We start from the raw sequence: 18,814 nt of genomic DNA on the forward strand, positions 1-18,814 counted from the left end.
AACAAGCCCACAGCCCCCAGGCACTCAAGGCTCCTTCTCCCAATACGCTAGCGATGCCTAACGGCCTGTGAGACGGGGAAGGCGCTGGGTCAGCGCCCCGTGTTCGTTCAGGTCCAGCGAGAAGCACACGCCAAGGCAGGCCTAGATGTGCAAGAAAGAGACGCCCCTGCGAGACTGAGCAGGGGGCACTACAGAGAGCCTTCAGACCTCTCTGCAGGTCTGGCACCCATGGAAGGGGAGAGGGCAGGAAAGAGGACAGGAAGGGTGAGTCTCAGACCAGCATGCTCCCTTCCCTTTGCCTCTGAGGCTTGGAATTTGGGCAAACTCACTGTGCTGCCTCTTCCTCCCCTGGGATGGGTTCTCTCCAAGGCTCTTCCATGCCTCCAGCAAGTGCCTTTTTCTCAGGTCCAGACCCTCCACCTGGCAGATGATGTCAGACCTGCTGAAGCCCAGCAGAGAACACAGCTGAGACTCAAGCTGGATGATGTAGGAATACTACGTATGAGTGAAAAAGGAGTTTACTGCTGTGCCTCCTTCCAATTCCCACAGCTCCAGGCCCTTCCCCACTGAGCAGTGGGTCACTCCAGTCTTCTTTTTCTGCTCTTAAGTCTTTTGGTCTGGTGTTCAGTGTAGCGGAAAGAAAAGGGTCTTGAGATCCTAGCAGACCTGAGTCCTAATCCCAGCTTCGTCACCCTAAGCACACTGTACTGTCTCCCAAGTCTTGGCGGCATCATCTGTAGAACAAGGATAATAATAATTACACCCACCTCCTGCAAAGACAACGGGTGTAAAACACTTGGCATATAGTTGGTGCTTAATACATGCTGCCTCCTTTTCTTGCTTGGTCTCAGGTGCACCCACTCACACACAAGAAAAACCATAGTGTTTCCTCTTTGTCCTATGTAATAATCTCTGATTTTAACATTTTCATTATTATTAATCATAATGAGGATGTCTCTCACTCTCAGATATACCTTAAGCAGTGGCTCTGCATGCCTAGTTTAATATTAGCCTTTGATCATTTTAGTATGAGACCAGACATGTTGGACATAGTATTTAAAATTTGTATGGTAGCTTTCTTTTTTGCAGAATTTAAAATGCTTAGGGCTACTCTGAAAATTACTCATTCAAATAAGAGTTGATTTACTCAGATTAAGTTTAATTATCATTCAGCTGTACAAACTGCTTTTTTACCCACCAAGAAATGTTACATAATTAAGCCAGTATATTTTCAGATCTTCAGATAAATGTGTCATCTGTGTGCACTTTGGATGAAAGGCCATTGACTCCAGCAGCCGGTGGCCTGGGCCCAGTTCTGCGGCTTCACTAATCCACACTGTAAATAATTAACATCTCCCTGCGCCCTGCACCCTCCAGGAGCCTGCTTGGGGTAGCACTTCTTCCCGGTTGCTAGGCTGCCATTGCCAGGTCAGGTACCATGTGACTGAGCAAGGTCCCCGCGACGGAAATTAAATATCTCAGCGAAGGGCAAATTAAACCCTGTGTGATGAATTCGCTCCTTCCATGGCTGATGAGCTGTTTGAGGGTCACAGGATCATGTAAAACAACTGCACACCATCAGAGTAGAATCCCAGACATCAAAGAAATGAACCTTCTGGGCAAGTCGTTTGGGCAAACGTTGGTTAAAAACCATTGTGTAATTGCTTCCAAATGCTTTCTTGTTCACAAATATGACAGCAAAAATATATACAGTGAGTATGGTAAATAATAGTAGGTTATATTTCTCTGCAATAATGCCAATATTCCAAACTTAAAGGGACAGTAAATAAGGTTTCTCTAAGTCACCTGTACATGTGCTATTCTAGACTGTTTTTATTCTTTCTTATTAAAGAGAAGAAAATAAGATGTAAAATAGAAGATTTCATATTCCTCCTTGTCAACTAAAGACACATCTTCCAGTCCCTTTTAGAAATCATATTTTTAAGAATAATTTTCTTTAAAAAAAAAAACACTCTAAAAAAAAAAAGAAAACAACTCTAAATCAAATCTAATATATGGCAAATGCCTGCTTTATTTCAGCCTGAGTAAGCAAGCTAAATTAACCATTGAAATCGATAAGTTTTCACTTTTTTTAAAACATTTTTATGATAATTTTTCACTTTTAATGAAGTTTCTTAGCTGTATGGATCTAAACATAAATTTAAAAAGCAAAATAAACTCTCAGTTATCCAGAATCGTATCCATAACTAGAATTTCAATATGTTCTAGTTCTGCGGTGAACACTTTTGACAACAAAAGACAAAAAATCTTATTAGGCATTTACTATTATTATAACCAGTTTCAAGGTCCATCCAAACATAAATAGGATTCAGCCAGACAGCCGGTGTCGGCAGGACTGCGCAGTAATGACTGACTGTCATCAGTATAGGGACGGCCAAGCAGAGTTTACGCTCAGCCACTCTCAGGCTTTGTAATGTTGGGCAAATATCTTTTCTGATCCTCTGCTTCTTCATCTATTAAATAAGTATAACAATCCCCACTACACAGAACTATCATGAAGGTTATAGTCGGATAAAACATATGAAAATTCCTTGTAAAATCTAAGTGCTTTGAAAATAAAGATACAGAATGAATAACAGTAGATAGTGAACTGTTTCGGGATTCTAAAGTGACTTTTGAATGTTTACTATAGTATGTTATTATATTACGTTCACTGCAGTATGTTTTATTACATTACAATTCCTGATAGTGTTTAATTAACAGTCAGCTATCCAGGATGCTCCATTCTCTTACCCCACTGGGTATATAATCTATATTTATTAGTAGCCAATTTATTTGGTTTAACAATTAAATGTGTCAAAGTCTGAAATTTAGAAAAAATGGAAAATTAGACGGACAGTATCTTAGGAAAGAGATCTGCCAATTTAAAAAGTCAAAAGACATTTTGTACGTCCTTCTCAACCCCATCCACACCAACCAGAGAACCTTGTGGCCATCACTCAGTTGTATGCGTTTAATTTTTTGACACTATCAAAATTTCTCTGTCTACACTTCCCCAACAGACCATCAGAGCACAGCCCTGGGAGTGAGCAAACCCCAGAAAAACACCTGCACTCTGTGTAGGAGCCCAGGTGAGGGGGCTGTGTGTCCAGAGGGGTCCAGTCCCCGGAAATGACGCACTGTAGACAGAGTTTGAAACAAAAAGATTCCGCACCAGTTCATTATGAGAATCTGAATTTTAATTGATTAAGCGTACCAGAAAACCTGGGCAGGGAGGGAGGTGACAGAAACCGCCAGTGCTTGTCAAACATCCACACGCGCCTCTGCGTCTTCCAGCCTCCTTTGCAGTTAGATTGGGGCCTATGACTGAATTCTAGCCAATGGGACATGGGTGGAAATGACAGAAGCCACTTCCAGGCTTGGCTTTAACTCATCTCACAAAATTCTCCAACTATCTTCCCCTGTTGCCTGTTCCAGATTATTTATAAAATAAAAAAAAGTCTCTCAAACTGTTTCAGACTCCTCACAGGCAGGAAATAAACCCTGAGTGTATTAAACCACCAAGACATGAGGATTTATTTGTTACCCATTCATAGTTTAGCCCATCCTGACGAGTTCAGGTGACCACTTTTGTGTAATTGTTCATTGGAAATCAAATTGGACTTAAATCTGTGCACATTTAATAAGACATTAGGAAAATTTTAAAAGCCATAACAAGGATATTGAAAGGAAAAATAAAACTCTTTCTTGAATTGGAAATCACCTGTGCTATGGGTTGAAGGAATATACTATATCACAAGCAAATTCCAAATTATTCAGTAAGTGGACGAATTGGGATTTACATATTACTGCAATCCCATGCTTTTAAATACTCAACACTAAAGCCAAAGTGGTCATTTAAAAATCTAATCTGAATGCTACCATTTTCCTGATTAAAACCTTTCAATGGCTGGCCCTCATTGGCTTCAGGACAGGGTCTAAGTTCTTTGCCCACTTGTGACACAGCCCCTGCTTGCTTTTTAAGTGCATCTCCTGCAGACTTGCCCTCCCTTCCTCTCCAGGCATTGCAATTCATGCCATTCTCCACACGTGCTGTGCTCTCTTACCTCTGCCTCCTGGAAAATGCTACTCCCTTTGCATGGATAAAAAGCTACCAAGAATTCAAAAATGCTCTAAAATGAATTAGTACTAATGCAGCGTAATAATATCCACAGACCTTTTGAAAATAATAGTTTATGTGTAGTTCTTCTATGGAAAAATGAACAGTGCTCACAAAAACTTATTTTAGAGACTAAAAAAGGAATTGACAATGTGATGTTAACAGTTTTCAAAGTCATGAAGTAAGAGCAACGTGTGGATCATAATCAGGGCTTTGGAGTCAGAATTCTGAGCACTCAGCCACTTGCAAGCTTTAGCAATTTAACAATGACAATCTTCTGCTGTGGCTGAATGAATTCTCAGAAATGGCCATAGAAATATTCTGGTCCCACAGGCTCTTCAAAACCCTTGCCACACTCCCATCAAAAGATAGACTCTATTTCCCCTCCCCTTGACATTGGGTGGGACTTTGTGGTTGCCTCAAAGAATAGATGCAGCAGAAATGACACTGCATGATTCCTGAGGCCAGGTCACACAGGCAACACGAATCTAACTTCCACCTGGCTTGCTCTTACTGGACACTTGCCCTTGGAACCCAGGCACTGTGTTGTGAGGAAGCCCAGGCTACATGGAGAAGGGACATGCAGGTATTCTAGTCAACAGACCCAGGTAAGGTTTCACCCAACAGCCAGCATCAGCCACCATGCACATGAGTGGATCTGTCAGAGGATTCCAGCCCTGCGCCAACGAACCACCCCAGCAAAGACTGAGTGAAGCAGAGATGAGCCATCGCTTCCAAGACCTGCCAAACTCAGATCTGCAAGCAAAGTAAATGCTGTCATTATGTTAAGCCATTAAATTTTGGTGTGCTTTGTTATGTAGCAACAGATAACTGGAAAAACCACCTTATATGGCGCTTGTGAGGATTAAATGAGATAGAACCTATAACATCCCTAGTAGTGTCCGAAACATAGCAAATCCTCAGTAAGTGCTAGTTACCTATAATGTGTCAATAACCACAAAAATTACTCCAAAATAGCATATTTATTTATTTCTACCCCCACTTTGTTCAAGGAAGGATTATAAGGAAGCATAGTATATGGTGTTTCTGCTTTCAGTACAGATAAATCCAGTAAGACGCTCAGATACCTACGAGGTATTTGAAAGTGGAATGAAATTAATGCTATATACTTTAAAATTTGAGAAAAGATTTTAGTATCAAACGATGGACAGTGGAAACCTCTTGTGCGTGGGATTGTGTTTAAGTAGGAAAAGGGGAAAAAGACAGGAGGCACATAAAAGAATAGGTTTTCCACTACACACTCTCCCGTAGTGTTGGAATTACTACAAGAAACACCCATTTATCATCCTTCTTTTACTAAAGAATTACTTACAAAGAGTAAAGTGCACAAATGGTAAGCATGCGTCTGACTTGTGTTTAATTACGTATACACCCGCGTCACCTTGTAGCCCTCGCCCAAGCATGCGTTAGTTCAATACGAATTTTGGGGGGCTTTCTTTTGTTGCTGTTATTTTTACCAACTAGCCCGAAGAACCCAGGTCTAGAGCAGGGCTTCTCAGCCCCGCTTCCGTGTGAAAATGACCTGCGGTGACTGAAAGGACAGCCGCACACCCCGGGTTAGGAATCACTGGCCAAAAGGGGGAGACATGAGAACAAGCAACCGCGGGAAGACTATTCCAGCCGCTTCTGCGGAAGCGCCTTCTGACCTGCGACCGGAGGAGCCCGGCGGGGGGAAGCTGAGCCGGGACGGAGCAGCTAAACAGGGTCTCTCAGCCTTGGCATTGTTGTCATCTGGGGAGTAATTCTTTGCCGGGAGGGGCGGCCGTCTGCACGGTGGGATGCTGGGCAGTATCCCTGGCCCCTCCCCAGCAGGCGCAGATTCAGCTGTGCCAACAAAGACGTCTCCAGTTATCGCCAAAGGTCCCCGTGGGGGACGTGGGAGCAAGACTGACACTTAACACTCCTCTCCCCTCCCCCCTGGGCTGGAAGGGAAGCAGGGAGTTCTCTGGAGCAGGAATGTCACCGCACAGGTGCAGGGCCGTCTATATCCAAGCAGGGCCCTAGCAGTTTGGTGCAGGTAGAGTGGGGGTGGGGAAGGCAAGAGACAGGTGAGGTTAGGAGGTAAGGGAGCCACTACCTGTATCATAAAAGGCCATTATAAACTCATTTTTCATCACGCTTTAAATATACAATTTTGCTCGGATGTCTGCAGAGCACTCAGTTGAAAGAAAAACAGCTAGTAAGAACAATGACAAGCAACAAATTCTAGAAAGAGCAAAAATTAACCACAGAAGCCTGTCAAGTAGAGTTCTGTGTTAGTTTCCTAACAAATTACCACAAACTTAGTAGCTTACAACAGTGGAAATGTGTTCTGTTACAGAGTTCTGGAGGCCAGAAGTGTGAAACGAGTCTTACCAGCTGACACCCAGGTGTTTGGCAGGGCTGCTTCCTTCTGGAGTTGGTGGGGACCCCGCCCCCCTGCCGCTCCCCCTTCCAGCATTCACAGCTTCCTCGCTCTCATCTCCGCTTCTGTCTTCACCTTCTTCTCCTCTTCTGCAGCCACATGTCCCTGGGCCTTTTATAAGGACACTTGTAATTACATTTAGGGCCCATCTGGACAATCTAGGAAGATCTCCCCGTCCCAAATCCTTCTAAAGGGTGGAACAGAAGAGGAGAAGTGTGCGAGCATCCTGGCTTTAATGAAGACCACCACAGGGCTAGTCTCCCTGAATCTGTACCCTTTTCTCAGGACGTTTCCAAGTGAAGGGGCATTCACTTTTAACAGGTCTCTATCATTTGCATGTTTTTAGTCGGTCTTTATGGTTTGACAGTGGTTGCAGCTGCTGCTGAAAACTGTGAATGGGTGCCCCACTGCTAACCACAGCTAACATTTCACCAGCCCCTGCTACAGCACCAGGTGCTCTTCTAACGACGTTAATGAATTTTAATCCCCTCAACAATTCTATGACGTAGTGGGTACCTTGGTCATCCCCACTTTACAGTTAAGAAAACTGAGACATTTAGAAAAATCAAGTTGCTTTCCCAAGATATACGATGAGACACAAACCAAGACTGGTTCCAAAGTTCACATTCTCGCAGGCAAAATCATGCTCCTACCTGAACCTGGTATGTGCACAAATACACACGTACACACTTTTCACAGTGTTACTAAGGTATAATTTACATGAAATGCACAGTATATATTTAAAACATACAACTGGTTAGATTTTGATGTATGTATATGTACACGATATTATCACCAAAATCAAGAAATAAACATATTCACCACCCAAAAGTTTCATCATGCCCCTTTTTAATAGCTCCCTCTAGCATTTCCCCCTCAATTCCCAGGCAACCACTGCACTGCTTTCTCTTACTATGGGTTAGCTTGTTTTTTTTTTTTTTTAATGATTTTATATCCGTGGAATCATAACTCACTTTTGAGATTCATCCATGTTGTGTGTATCACTAGTTCATTCCTTTTTATGGCTGAACAGTATTCCAGTATATGGATATACCACAATTTGTTTGATAAACATTTGGGTGTGTTGGTTCCAATTTAGGGTAATTACAAAGTCATCTCCTATGATTATTTTTATACGTCTTTCTATGGTTATGTGCTTTTATTTCTCTTACATAAATATCCAGGAGTAGAATGCCCGGATCAGATGGTGTGGGTATGTTTAACTTTTTAAGATATTGCCAAATGTTTCCAAACCATTTTACACTGCCCCCAGCAGTGTATGGGAATTCTAGTTCCTGAACATTCTGGCTAGTGTGGTTAGTCTTTTAAAATTTAGCCATTCTAATTAGGATGTAGTGGTATTTCACTGTAGTTTTAATTTGTATTTCTTTAATGAATAATGCTGTAGAGCATCTTTTCACGTGTTTATTTACCATCCACATATCTTCTTTCATGAATGTTTGTTCACATATTTTGCTCATTATTTTTGGAGGTTTGTGTGCTGTTTTATTTTCTGTTCAGATTTGGGAATTTTCTAGATACAAGCTTTTTACCAGATACATGCAAATATTTACTCCGAGTCTGGTTTATCTTCTCATTCTCTTAACAGTGTTTTTCAAAGGGCAGAAGTTTTTAATTTGGTTGAACTTCAGTGAGCAATTTTTTTTTTTAATGGATCATGTTTTTGGTGACCTGAGAAATTTTTGCATAACCCAAGGTTTTTTCCTAGAAGTTTTATACTTTCAGGCTTTACATTTAGATCTATGATCCATTTCTAGTTGATTTTTGTATGTGGTATAAGATGTTATTGAAGGTGATTTTTGTATTTGAATATCCAATTGTTCCAGCAACATTTGATGGAAAAAGTATCCTTTCTCCCCTGCATTGCCCTTGTCAGACATCACTTGTCCATATATGCGTATGGGTCTCTCTCTGAACTCTCTGCTATGTTTCATAGATTTGAATATCCTGATGTCAATACCTTCATTACTGTCACTTTATAAGTCACCTTAAAATCAGGTAGTATTGATTCTCCAACCTTCTTTTTTTTTTAAGTTGTTTTGGCTAGTTTAGGCTTTCATATATTAATTTATGCATGCAGTTCTGACTTTCATAAAATTTCCCCCAAGTGATTTGCTAGAAGCCCTTTGTGACCAGGGCCTGTGTAAATGCATTAAGGATGGAGCTGATAATGGCTTAAGTACTGTTCCGTGGTGGCTGAGGATGTCAGTGGGTATGGGAAGCTGAGACGGCTAACACAAAAGCTGACAACCTTCCAGAAGTGACTGTGACATTGGAAGGGCAGCAACAGCATCAAGGGAGCCCAGAGTTAACAGAAAGAACTGAGAGAAACTAAAAGAGGTACTCCTATATTTTCTTATGCATGGATAACTCTTATTTAAAATAAAATGCAAATAAACCCTACCATCAGACCCTAGGATGTTAATCAGCTGAGGAGACTGCACCCTTTCAGGTGAGACTGTAGAACCAAATGGAAGGTGAGCTCTCCCTGGAGGCAGAAGGAGGAGGCAGATTCTTCTGGGCACAGGAGGCAAAGGCAAGACTGGCCGGCTGTCTGAGGCACGAGGCGCCGGAGCTGGCCCACGGCCACAGAGGCTCGAGGAGAAAAAGATGCATCAAGAGAGGGGAGTTTATGCCCAGCTTGGCCACTGTGCAGATTAACCAGGGTGCCCAGTGGCAGCGATTTCCTAGCAGTTGCCTGGAAAATCTTTCCATGTTGTTTTTGGCCGCCAGCGTGACACTCAGCAGTCTATGTCCTGCTCCATTTGACGAAGGGTCCCAAAGTTCACCCTGTGACACGCGGTCACTGTCGGAGGAAGCAATGAGGAGGTGATTGCCGGGGGATGACTTCCTGTTTTTCCATGGAAGGGAGAGTCCGTCTCTCGTCTCCTCCTCTCAGGAGGAAAGAGCACGGAACTCTCCAGCTGCTCTGACTCCCTCATTTTCTGTTCCCCAAGTCACCAGGAGGCTGACTCATCTGAGTGGGGAGCCCAGAGGGACCTGAGCTTGTGTGGCTGGCTGCCTTCTCTGCTCCCTCACCAGAGCCTGCCTGTCGGTAACACGCACATTATTTTTTTCTGCTTTTTTTTTAACAACTTTATTGGGATATATTTATATACAATAAACTGCACTCATGTAAAGTGTACAATTCGATGAGTTTTGACAGACGTGTGCACCCATGAAACCACCACCACCACCATCAACGTAACAGAACATCTCCGTTGTCCCCACAGTGTCCCCAGACCACTTTTAGTCCCTCCCTTTCTGAGCACGGTGGCCCTAGGCAACTACTGGGCAGCTTTCTTTCACTGTAGATTAGTTTCCTTTTCGAATTTTATGTCTGTTTTTTTTTAAACATGTTTATTGTGGTATGATTCCTGTACAGTAAACTACACATATTTCAGATGTATAATTTGATGAATTTTGATAGATGCATACACCCAGTGAAACCACCACCACAATGCAGGTAGCTAACATTTCCATCCCTCCCCAGGAGGAATGCGCACATTTTTACACCTCCGACAGACCGTCTCTGCCAGGAGAAGCTTGTTTTTAACCAATGCTGCCAGTGACCAGGTGGGGACGATCAGATCAGAGGGATGTAGAAAAAAAGCCCAGTTCACCACAGACCCAAGCCCTACACTCCAGCTCACCTTGATCAGTAGTAAATCTGGCATTTTTATCTCCCTCTGTCTGGTTCCTATGATCGGCTCCAACTTCAGGAGGGAAAGACAGGTGTACTGCTGGTCTCCCCCCACACCTGTGTTAACATAGTGGTAGCTGGGAGGAAGATATGCTGGCAGGAGAGGGCTAAAGGTGTAAGGGGAAACAAAATCAAAAAGCGTGGTCAAGGCCACGGCCCTGGGAAGTCCCTAAAGTTGGAATTCAGGCTGCAGGGACTGGGCTTTGGTGCTGTTCCTGCCGGTGCGGAGCCTGCAGGGCAGCTGGGGTCGACAGAACAGGGCTCAGGAAGACTGGGCCCCGCCTGGGACACAATCTCCCGCTGCAGACAGACCCTTCCAAGCCCTGCTGTAGGAAAGCCTTCAGCTGTCTCTCACGCCAGCTCAGAGTAAGACTTGGGCAAATCTAGATATGGTGCTTTTGTTCCCCAAAAAGAGAACAGCCCAGGGTCATCTATGTGTCCAAATTTCAATGCAGTTTTGACTTTTCTTGTGTCCCAATGCTTGTGATAGGAAAATTGGAAAGGATGAGGACTATAATTCAGTATTTCTCTAAGTGTGGTATGCATGCCAAGGTGTACGTTATGAATTTATTTTAGTGTATTGAAAAATATATGTGGTTAACTTGTTTATGACGAATGATACTGGTTTTCCATTTATGGTAGCAATATGAAGTTTTAATCTAATAATAAATTTAATTGAAAAAACTTTTAGAGAAAAGGAGAAAGTAATATTACACCTGGTAATTGAATATGGTAGAAATTGTAAAGGTTGTCTGTGAATGATGGAAGTCTGGGGTAGTTAAAAGTAATGTGGAAAGGAACACAAGCTACCTAAAATACATGCTACTTTTTAGAGGCTTTTCATAGCAACGTTGGGTCTTTCTAACCATGATGAAATCTAGGGTTTGTGGTGAATTCACATATTATGTGACTCTTTTAGAGGTTAATTGTAGTCACATAAAGTATATCTCCAATTCTTTTTTTTTTTCTTTGTATCCAAAATGGCACATTGTGAAGTGTACTGGAAGTCTGCAATTTATTCTAAAATGTACCAAAAAGTAAGACAGATATTGGATCAGGCAAATATAGCAAAATACTTATAATTATAGAATCTAGGTGGTAAGTATGTGACTGTTCATTGTATAATTTTAAACTTTTCTTTTACTTTAAAGTGTTTATAATAAAACTTTGATGGAAAAGACATTAACATGCCTTCTTTTATGCACAGGTGAGTCTTGACATCACGTACAGATCACAGGTCCATTAGCGTAGGACAGGTGGCACCCTATGCTCTGACATTTCTCATCTACTGGGTTTAGACAAGCTGTTTTCACTTACCTAATGGTTCAGACTTGCTCTTAGGTTAAAATGTGGGCTTTACCCTGGGGACCGGGGGGGGGGGGGTAAAAGTCAGGCAAGAACAGATGCAAATAGGATCCCTGTCTTGAACAAAGGTCAGGAACAAGCGGTCACTGTTCAGTAGGAAAAAAAGTGAGATGTGGGCTCATCACTTTCACAAAAACATCCTGACTGCAGGGGACTCTCCCCGTTCTTGATTTAATATCCATTGTACCTTTCTACAGTTGGAATTTTAAACTCTCCCTGGAAGAGTGTATTTTGAAGAGTAGAATTTCCATTTGAAGAAGTATGCAGAATGTGGAGGCCAACACCAAGTTTTCACCACATAATACCTCCATTAAGCAAAAAAAGAAAGATTCACTCAACTGGCTTCAAAGCACGCCAATGGCCTTATCAAACGAATAAGGATTAAGTTAACCCAACTCAAGGGCAGTATTTAGGCATTTTCTCACTTCCTTAAAACAAACACCTGTTTGAGAAAAATAAAAACATTAAGTGTAATGCCTGTCCCCTAAAGTGGTCTCTGCCTTTCTCTCTAATTAAAAAATCCTATTTATGGGGTTCATTCAACTATATGAAAAAACTTTTTAATAAGATGAAAAACAGGTTTTTGCAGTTCTAATAAAAAGTGTACAAAAATTAAGAGGATTTTTTTTGTCACGATTTCTGTAAAGAAAGAAATGATGCATTTTAACAAAAGCTTTCTTAGAAACCTTCTTTTCTTTAGTGAGATAAGCTTTTTCATACACATATCATTTAAATAATTGTTTCTCCTGAACTCTGCAGCAAAAAATTACCCCAAACTACCAACCCATTAACTCTTTAAGTCACTAATTGTCCCAATGCCATTCTAGTTCCAAAAGAAACACAAATCACTTTAAAAAGAAAGAAAGGAAACATAACTTTCTTAACCACAAATGATTTATTGCCCAGGAATAAAACTCACATAGACATTACATCTCATAGTCCTTAGTCTTTTCCCGCCAAAAAGATAACCATTCTCTAAGAACCCCTTTTTATTCATTCATTTATTAATAACTAGCTGAATGTCTTCTGTGTTATAACTCCTAGGCATATGGCAATGAACTAGATATTCAAGGTCCCTGCTGCCATGGAAATTACATTCAAGAAGGGTGGACACAGATCACAATCAAATAAACAAGGTAATTTTAGATATTGATAAATGTCCCATGAAGATAAGGCAGGAAAGTTTCCAAACTTATAAATGTCTATAGTTTAATCTTACAGTAGCATAACTATTTTGTACTTGTTACAAGAAACAGAAATCTCCATCTTCTTCCTCCCGCAATTCTCAAAGCATCTACTGATTGGGTTTTCAGAGGCCGCCTCTGAAATGGCATTTGAGCAGAGACGTGAGATGACAAAAAAGCCGCCCAAGTGAGATCTGGAAAGGGAGCTTTCCAGACATTGGGAACGGCAGGTGCAAAGGTCCTAAGACAGGAATGAGGTCCTCGGTGTTGCTAGAGCACAGGGAGCAAGGGCCAGGGCCGGGTGACGATGCGGCTGATCTTTCTTAAAGACGACTTCAGCTCCTGGGGACAGAATGGACTGCGGGTGTGGAGAAAGGAGAGTGATGGCAAAGAGAAGAAATAGGAGGAGACTGAGAGGTAATGGTGGCTTTGACTAGGGTGTTAGTAGTGACAAACTTATGTGCACAGTTTCAGGCTATATCGTGGGCAGAACTGCGGACGGGTTGCATATGAGGGGTAAGAGACTCTGAGTTTGGGGCGATGGGGTGAGATGAAGCCTGGGAAACTGTCGTGGACATTTGTCACTGCTCAGTCTGCTCAGCATCGGAATCCCTTTTATATTCAGAGAACCTACCGTTTCCTAAGTTTCAGGGAAAGGATGCTAGCTAACTGCTCTCTGACTCCTGGAAGCTGGGGCACAATCTGATACGTCTGACGGGGACTTTGATTCAGGAATGAGGGCTTTTCAACGCTTATCATACATGAGCCTTACTGAGCTCAAAGTGAACGCTGGGCAGGGAAAAGAGAGAGGGCATTCCTCTTTGTACCAAGTTCCCCAGGTCAGCAGGACCCAGATTAGGGCTTGTTATGATTAATTATTAAGCATAATACAATTTTATCACTATCCAAGTACCTAAAAATTGATGTTTTTAAATTATAAAATCCTAAGTCTAAAAGTCATTCTGTGGTCTGGAACTAAATCCTTTCTAGGAATCACATCACTCCCAAACCTGTTTCTTCAGGGCCCCTAATTTTGTATTATATAATATAACTTGAAATTTTCCAGAGACAGTGATGAGATGGGATTTGCTGAGGTGTATATGACGTCCCCTTGCTTTCTTGCTCTTGCAGTGACTCTGTGGGCGTCATCACCAGGCACAGAAACACCAGTACTTCATAGTTAACAGGACTTTATAAGGCATCTCATAACCACTGTATTACACTAGCAACACCCACTACAAGGGACGCATTTAAAAAACACAATGGAGTCATCTCAACCCCATCTGATGGCAGGTCCATCCTTCAGTTCCCGGGCCTCACTCCTTTCTCACAGTCCATTTGGCAGATTTCTTTGGCTCCTACTTCAGAAAATATTGAAAATAGCACCACTTCCCACCACTGCTATTGCTTCTCCCCTGGCCTGAATCACCATCTTTCTCACCTGGATTACTGCAAAACTGGGTGCTGGAAGATAATAGAGAAATATCTTTAAAGTTCTAAAGGGAAATGAGTTTGAACCCAGAACTCCAAGTCCAATCAAAATGAAGTGTGGGGAAGAAATAAAGGCCTTGTCAGATACGCAAGGACTCAGTTTATCTCCACGCACCCTCTTTTGGGGGGATGGGGGAAAAACCTATAAATATACTTCTGCAAACACATCAAAAAAGAAAAAAATGAAATCAAGAAAGAATAAAATACCCCCAAAAAAAAAAAAAAAAGTAGCACATTGGAGTGCAAAGAAAACACATCCCAGGGTGACAACTAAAAATCACCCTGCCCAAGTCTGATAAAGCTGATTAAGAAGCTTAAAACGGTTTCAGGGTTAGAGTGAAGAAAATATGTTTCTCTGTCAAAGAAAAATAAAAAAAAGCGTACTTCAGGAATCCCAGGATGAGAGCTAAAAGCACTCTGAACAAATTTGGTAATTCAATAGTATGATAAAAGGGTTATAGTGAAGAAAGTATTTTTCTTCTGTTCAAACAAACAAAAAAAGCAATTACTTATTCCAGGAAAGCTAAAAGTCTGCAAAAGCCATGACCCGATTATGAAACAAACACCACACAGCATGATTTGGAGAAGCTGATGCCTGTAAGATAGAACAATCCATTTGACCTTTGTCCTGTATGTTGCTTCAAATAGTATATAAGGATGTAGATTAAGGATGTAAGACTGGAGATAGAATCACCTGGTTTGCCCATGAATACTTTTGCACAATTGAGCACAACTGCCAGTTATTGATTTGCAGTTTTTAGAGTCAATATGTAAAGGAAAACTGTAAGTCCAGTTTAGTTCTCCCAAATAATACACATCTACTAATGAATGATAACATAAATAATACAACTTACAGAAGTTGGAGGTAAAGAGTAGTAGTAAGCTGGAAAGAAGTACAGGGCTGGTCATTTCCACAATGGTATTGGGTCAAGAGATACTGTTCAAAACCGATGGATCAAGGAATAAAGATTACTGATTAAAGTTATAGAGAAAATCAAAACAAGAACTAAAAAAAAAAATGGAGAGGAGGAATGGAATGAGATAATTGCTATCACTCATAATGGACAATCAACACTGTCTAAATGACGATCCAAGAACAACAGTAGCAGTGAACCCGGAGTGGGGGTGGGGGTGGGGTTAGCTGCCTGAAGATTAAACAGTGGCTGTTACCTCTGAGAAGTGGGCTTGGGGTGGATGGCAGGGAGGAGCACTGTTACTTATTTTCTATCTACCTGAATTGTTGAGAATCTTTTTCAGGAACATGCACTAAAGTTAAAACTTTTTTAAAAAAAAATTTAGTGGGGGGTAGGTAATTATGTTTATTTATTTTATTTACTTATTTCTTAGTGGAGGTACTGGGGATTGAACCCAAGACCTTGTGCATGCTAAGCAGGCACTCTACCACTGAGCTATATACCCTCCCCACAAATTGTTTTTAATTCTAAAAACCATTAGGACTTGAGGGCTTAGAAGGGAATGACAGTTGACTAACAGTGTAGGAAGATTCTAGAAGATTATAAAAAGCAGGCATTAAAAACTCAGAAAAGACTTGAGGTAAAAGGCCATTTAAAATAAAGGCATAAACCTACTGAGCACTACTAAATACAGCAGAGTCAATAAAAGAGATTTATTATGACAGTGATTTAAACAACAAATTTAGCATTTTCTATTTAAGATGGCAGTGATTAACTTTAAAACTATTCCCATCCAAAATAATGTAACAAAATAAGTGTGGTCCTTAAAGTCCTGCAGGTTCTGTAAAACTGAATTTTAGTTGAAAAAAAATGTTATTACATATATTTATGGATAATATATTATGGTCCAATACTTTAACATGTTCTTTAAAAAAAAAGACTTTAAAATAAGTGATCCTTGAAATCATTATAATATTAATAGGATGACACCAAGGTTATAATACTTTAATAAAACTTTTACATTTCTGGAACAACTTACTCAACTCATATAATATGCGCGATATAGCAAACAGAAAGAAGACTGACACAGTCTTCTTACAAAACATTTAAGGTACGTTACTTTTGACTGCTTACTCATATATATATATCTACCACATATTCTTTTGGTATTCTTCTGAATTGTTATACAAAGCTTTAAAAAATGAAAGTTTCATATAAAAATAGTTATTTATCTGGTTTTTTAACAAGTAAAATTGCAAATTAAATAACAAGGTGTTCCATTTACCAATGTATATTGCATAGAAATAGTTAAATACCTTAATATTTAGAAAAACATCAAGAAGTCAGTTTTTTTAATGGCTGCTACATCTTAAGTTGGTAATTCAAATTTTATTTATAATTTTTAAATTACACAGTCTGTAGGTATAAAAGTTTAAAAAAATACATTCCAATTTAATTTAAAAAGTCCTCTAAATTTACATTTTCAGACACTGTTGTGATTGCTATGACTATCTTGTAGATATACTTAGCCAAACTAAGTTAATTTTTAAAAATCAATAACGTGGTATGCTGGCAAGATTTCTTTTGAAACAAATGAAAGTAATTATAAAATCAATGTTGTATATGTACTATTACAAATAAATATGTTCTAAGAATAATTACCTTGTTTTAAAAAGCAGGACATAAAAATGCATAGAACAGGTGAAGATTTTTTAAATTAAAGTCAACAGTGCAGAAGTCTCGGCACTTAATACCTTAAAAAATTAGATTTCAATTTAAAAGACGACTTCTCACTGGAGATACTGTGACTTTCTGTGACTCAAAAAAGGGAAGCCTATTTTTTCTATTCAGATGCTTCTAGTGTTTTGGCTCAAGTGTTTCTATGCAACTCCTCCTTTAACTTAAATGTTCTTCCCCTGAAAAAGACTTTTTTAAACTAATGATTTTGGCCTCATGACATATATTTTAAAGATACATGTGATTCTGCAGCCAGTCCCTCCCCGCATCTAATTCCTATACATATATGCACTTATAAATATATACATATTTGGGGGATTATAAAAATATTGAATTTTATAAGCTTAAATAATTACTGAATGTTAATAAGAATACATTAATATTTGTATAATTTTACTTTTATTTATAAAAAGGTTTTCTTATAGCAGCATTTGCATTGCAAATGAAAAGTGATCGAATGATGTTGCAGTGTGCATGAACTCGGACTGCAAATCAGACTGAGCAGCTGCAACACTCCTCCAGACAGAACATCTGCTTCAGCTCCAGAAAAGCAGTTCCTGTAAAGCACAAAAATCCTGAGGGGCTAGTAACTTCTCTGAACTTTAGAAGTGCATTTTAAAGTTATGTCCATAGAACTGGCAAGATTTAACAAAATATCCACAAGAAGTCCAAGTTATCTTCACCCCAAGGAGAATTTTCTAATGAAATCAGTAAAAATTATGTTAATGAATGGTGTTTTTAATTGAATCACATGAACTTGTTAGAAAGTAACTGGAGGTTTCAGGAAAAAAAAACTTAAGACATCACTGTGAGAGAGACAAGAAAGTAAGAAAGATTGATTTAAAACTTAAGACATCATGAAAAAATAAACGCTCTCAACCTCAAACACTCATATTAAGCTTGTTTTTGTTGAGCTCACGCTCCAGATTTCCAATCAAAGTGTCAATACTTTCTTGTAGATCTTTGAGATTGACTTTTTGGTCCACAGTAGACTCAATTGTCTGCATCGTCAAGTATGTCTGAAATGTGCACTCTTTGGACATGGGAGTTGGCTGTTCAATCATGATACCTGGTTCACACATTTTGCTACAGTTTTCTCCATTTTCTCTGTCTTCTGAAGGGACATCATCATAATCCACATCATTTAAGTTTTCTTTTGCATTTAAAAAGTAGTCTTCTCCGCAGCTGCTCCAGTCTCCTGCGTAACGGTTACTAAGTGGGCTGTCTAACCTGGTCTGCCTTGGCCTGAGTACTCCTGATGAACCAGCACCACTCAAATGTAACAGGTAAGGTCGTTCTTTCTTCCGCCTCAAATAATTTAGAGAAGACTTCTGCTCTGATTCTTTGACAGTTAAACGTTGCACTAGAAACAAACAATAAATCTGCTTTTGTGACAGTAATCCAACTTAGTCCAATTTAAAGATGCAAAGCTAAAGATAAGCCATTTAATAATCAACTACAAACATGCATAAAAACAAAAACATGCACAGTACCAAAACAAAGCATTCCATCATTATTTTTTCTATCACCAGACACAATCAGGATTAGGGACAGGAGCTAGCAGACTGTTCAGTGGTGCTAATTCATGCTCTCTAGCACCCCCAAATAAATCAAATTTCCAGTGTGGATTAACTTCCTGTGCAAGTTAATATCCAGCTGAAATTCAAACAGTAGCTAAGCTGGTAGCTTCTTCTAAATTAAAAGCTACAGCAAAAAGCAGGCAAGGCATGATGGTGTACAAACAAAACAAAAGAAGAAGTTCCTTCATCTGCAAACATCTAAATGAAGCCAAGGCATCTAACGTGCTCACTCTAAAAGTTCTGACCTTTGTGGTTTTTTGCAATTCCATTAGCA

General features: G+C 40.1%; 1 protein-coding gene across 3 annotated transcripts in view; it reads right to left on the minus strand.

Moving 5' to 3' along the window:
• Window positions 1-12,510: 12,510 nt before the first annotated feature.
• Window positions 12,511-18,814, minus strand: part of SYDE2 (synapse defective Rho GTPase homolog 2) — a 41,731-nt gene continuing 35,427 nt past the window's right edge. Inside the window, exon 7 of one of the 3 annotated variants that reach the window (XM_032494704.1) lies at window positions 12,511-17,517. In XM_032494704.1, the coding sequence (XP_032350595.1) occupies window positions 17,453-17,517 (65 nt within the window). In that variant the 3' untranslated portion in view covers window positions 12,511-17,452. Of the gene's footprint in view, window positions 18,324-18,814 lie in introns of all 3 variants that reach the window. The other 2 variants (XM_006190189.3, XM_032494705.1) reach the window with 2 other exon arrangements.

This window comes from Camelus ferus, chromosome 13 (genome assembly GCF_009834535.1).
Source record: "Camelus ferus isolate YT-003-E chromosome 13, BCGSAC_Cfer_1.0, whole genome shotgun sequence".
Classification (NCBI taxonomy): Eukaryota; Metazoa; Chordata; class Mammalia; order Artiodactyla; family Camelidae; genus Camelus; species Camelus ferus.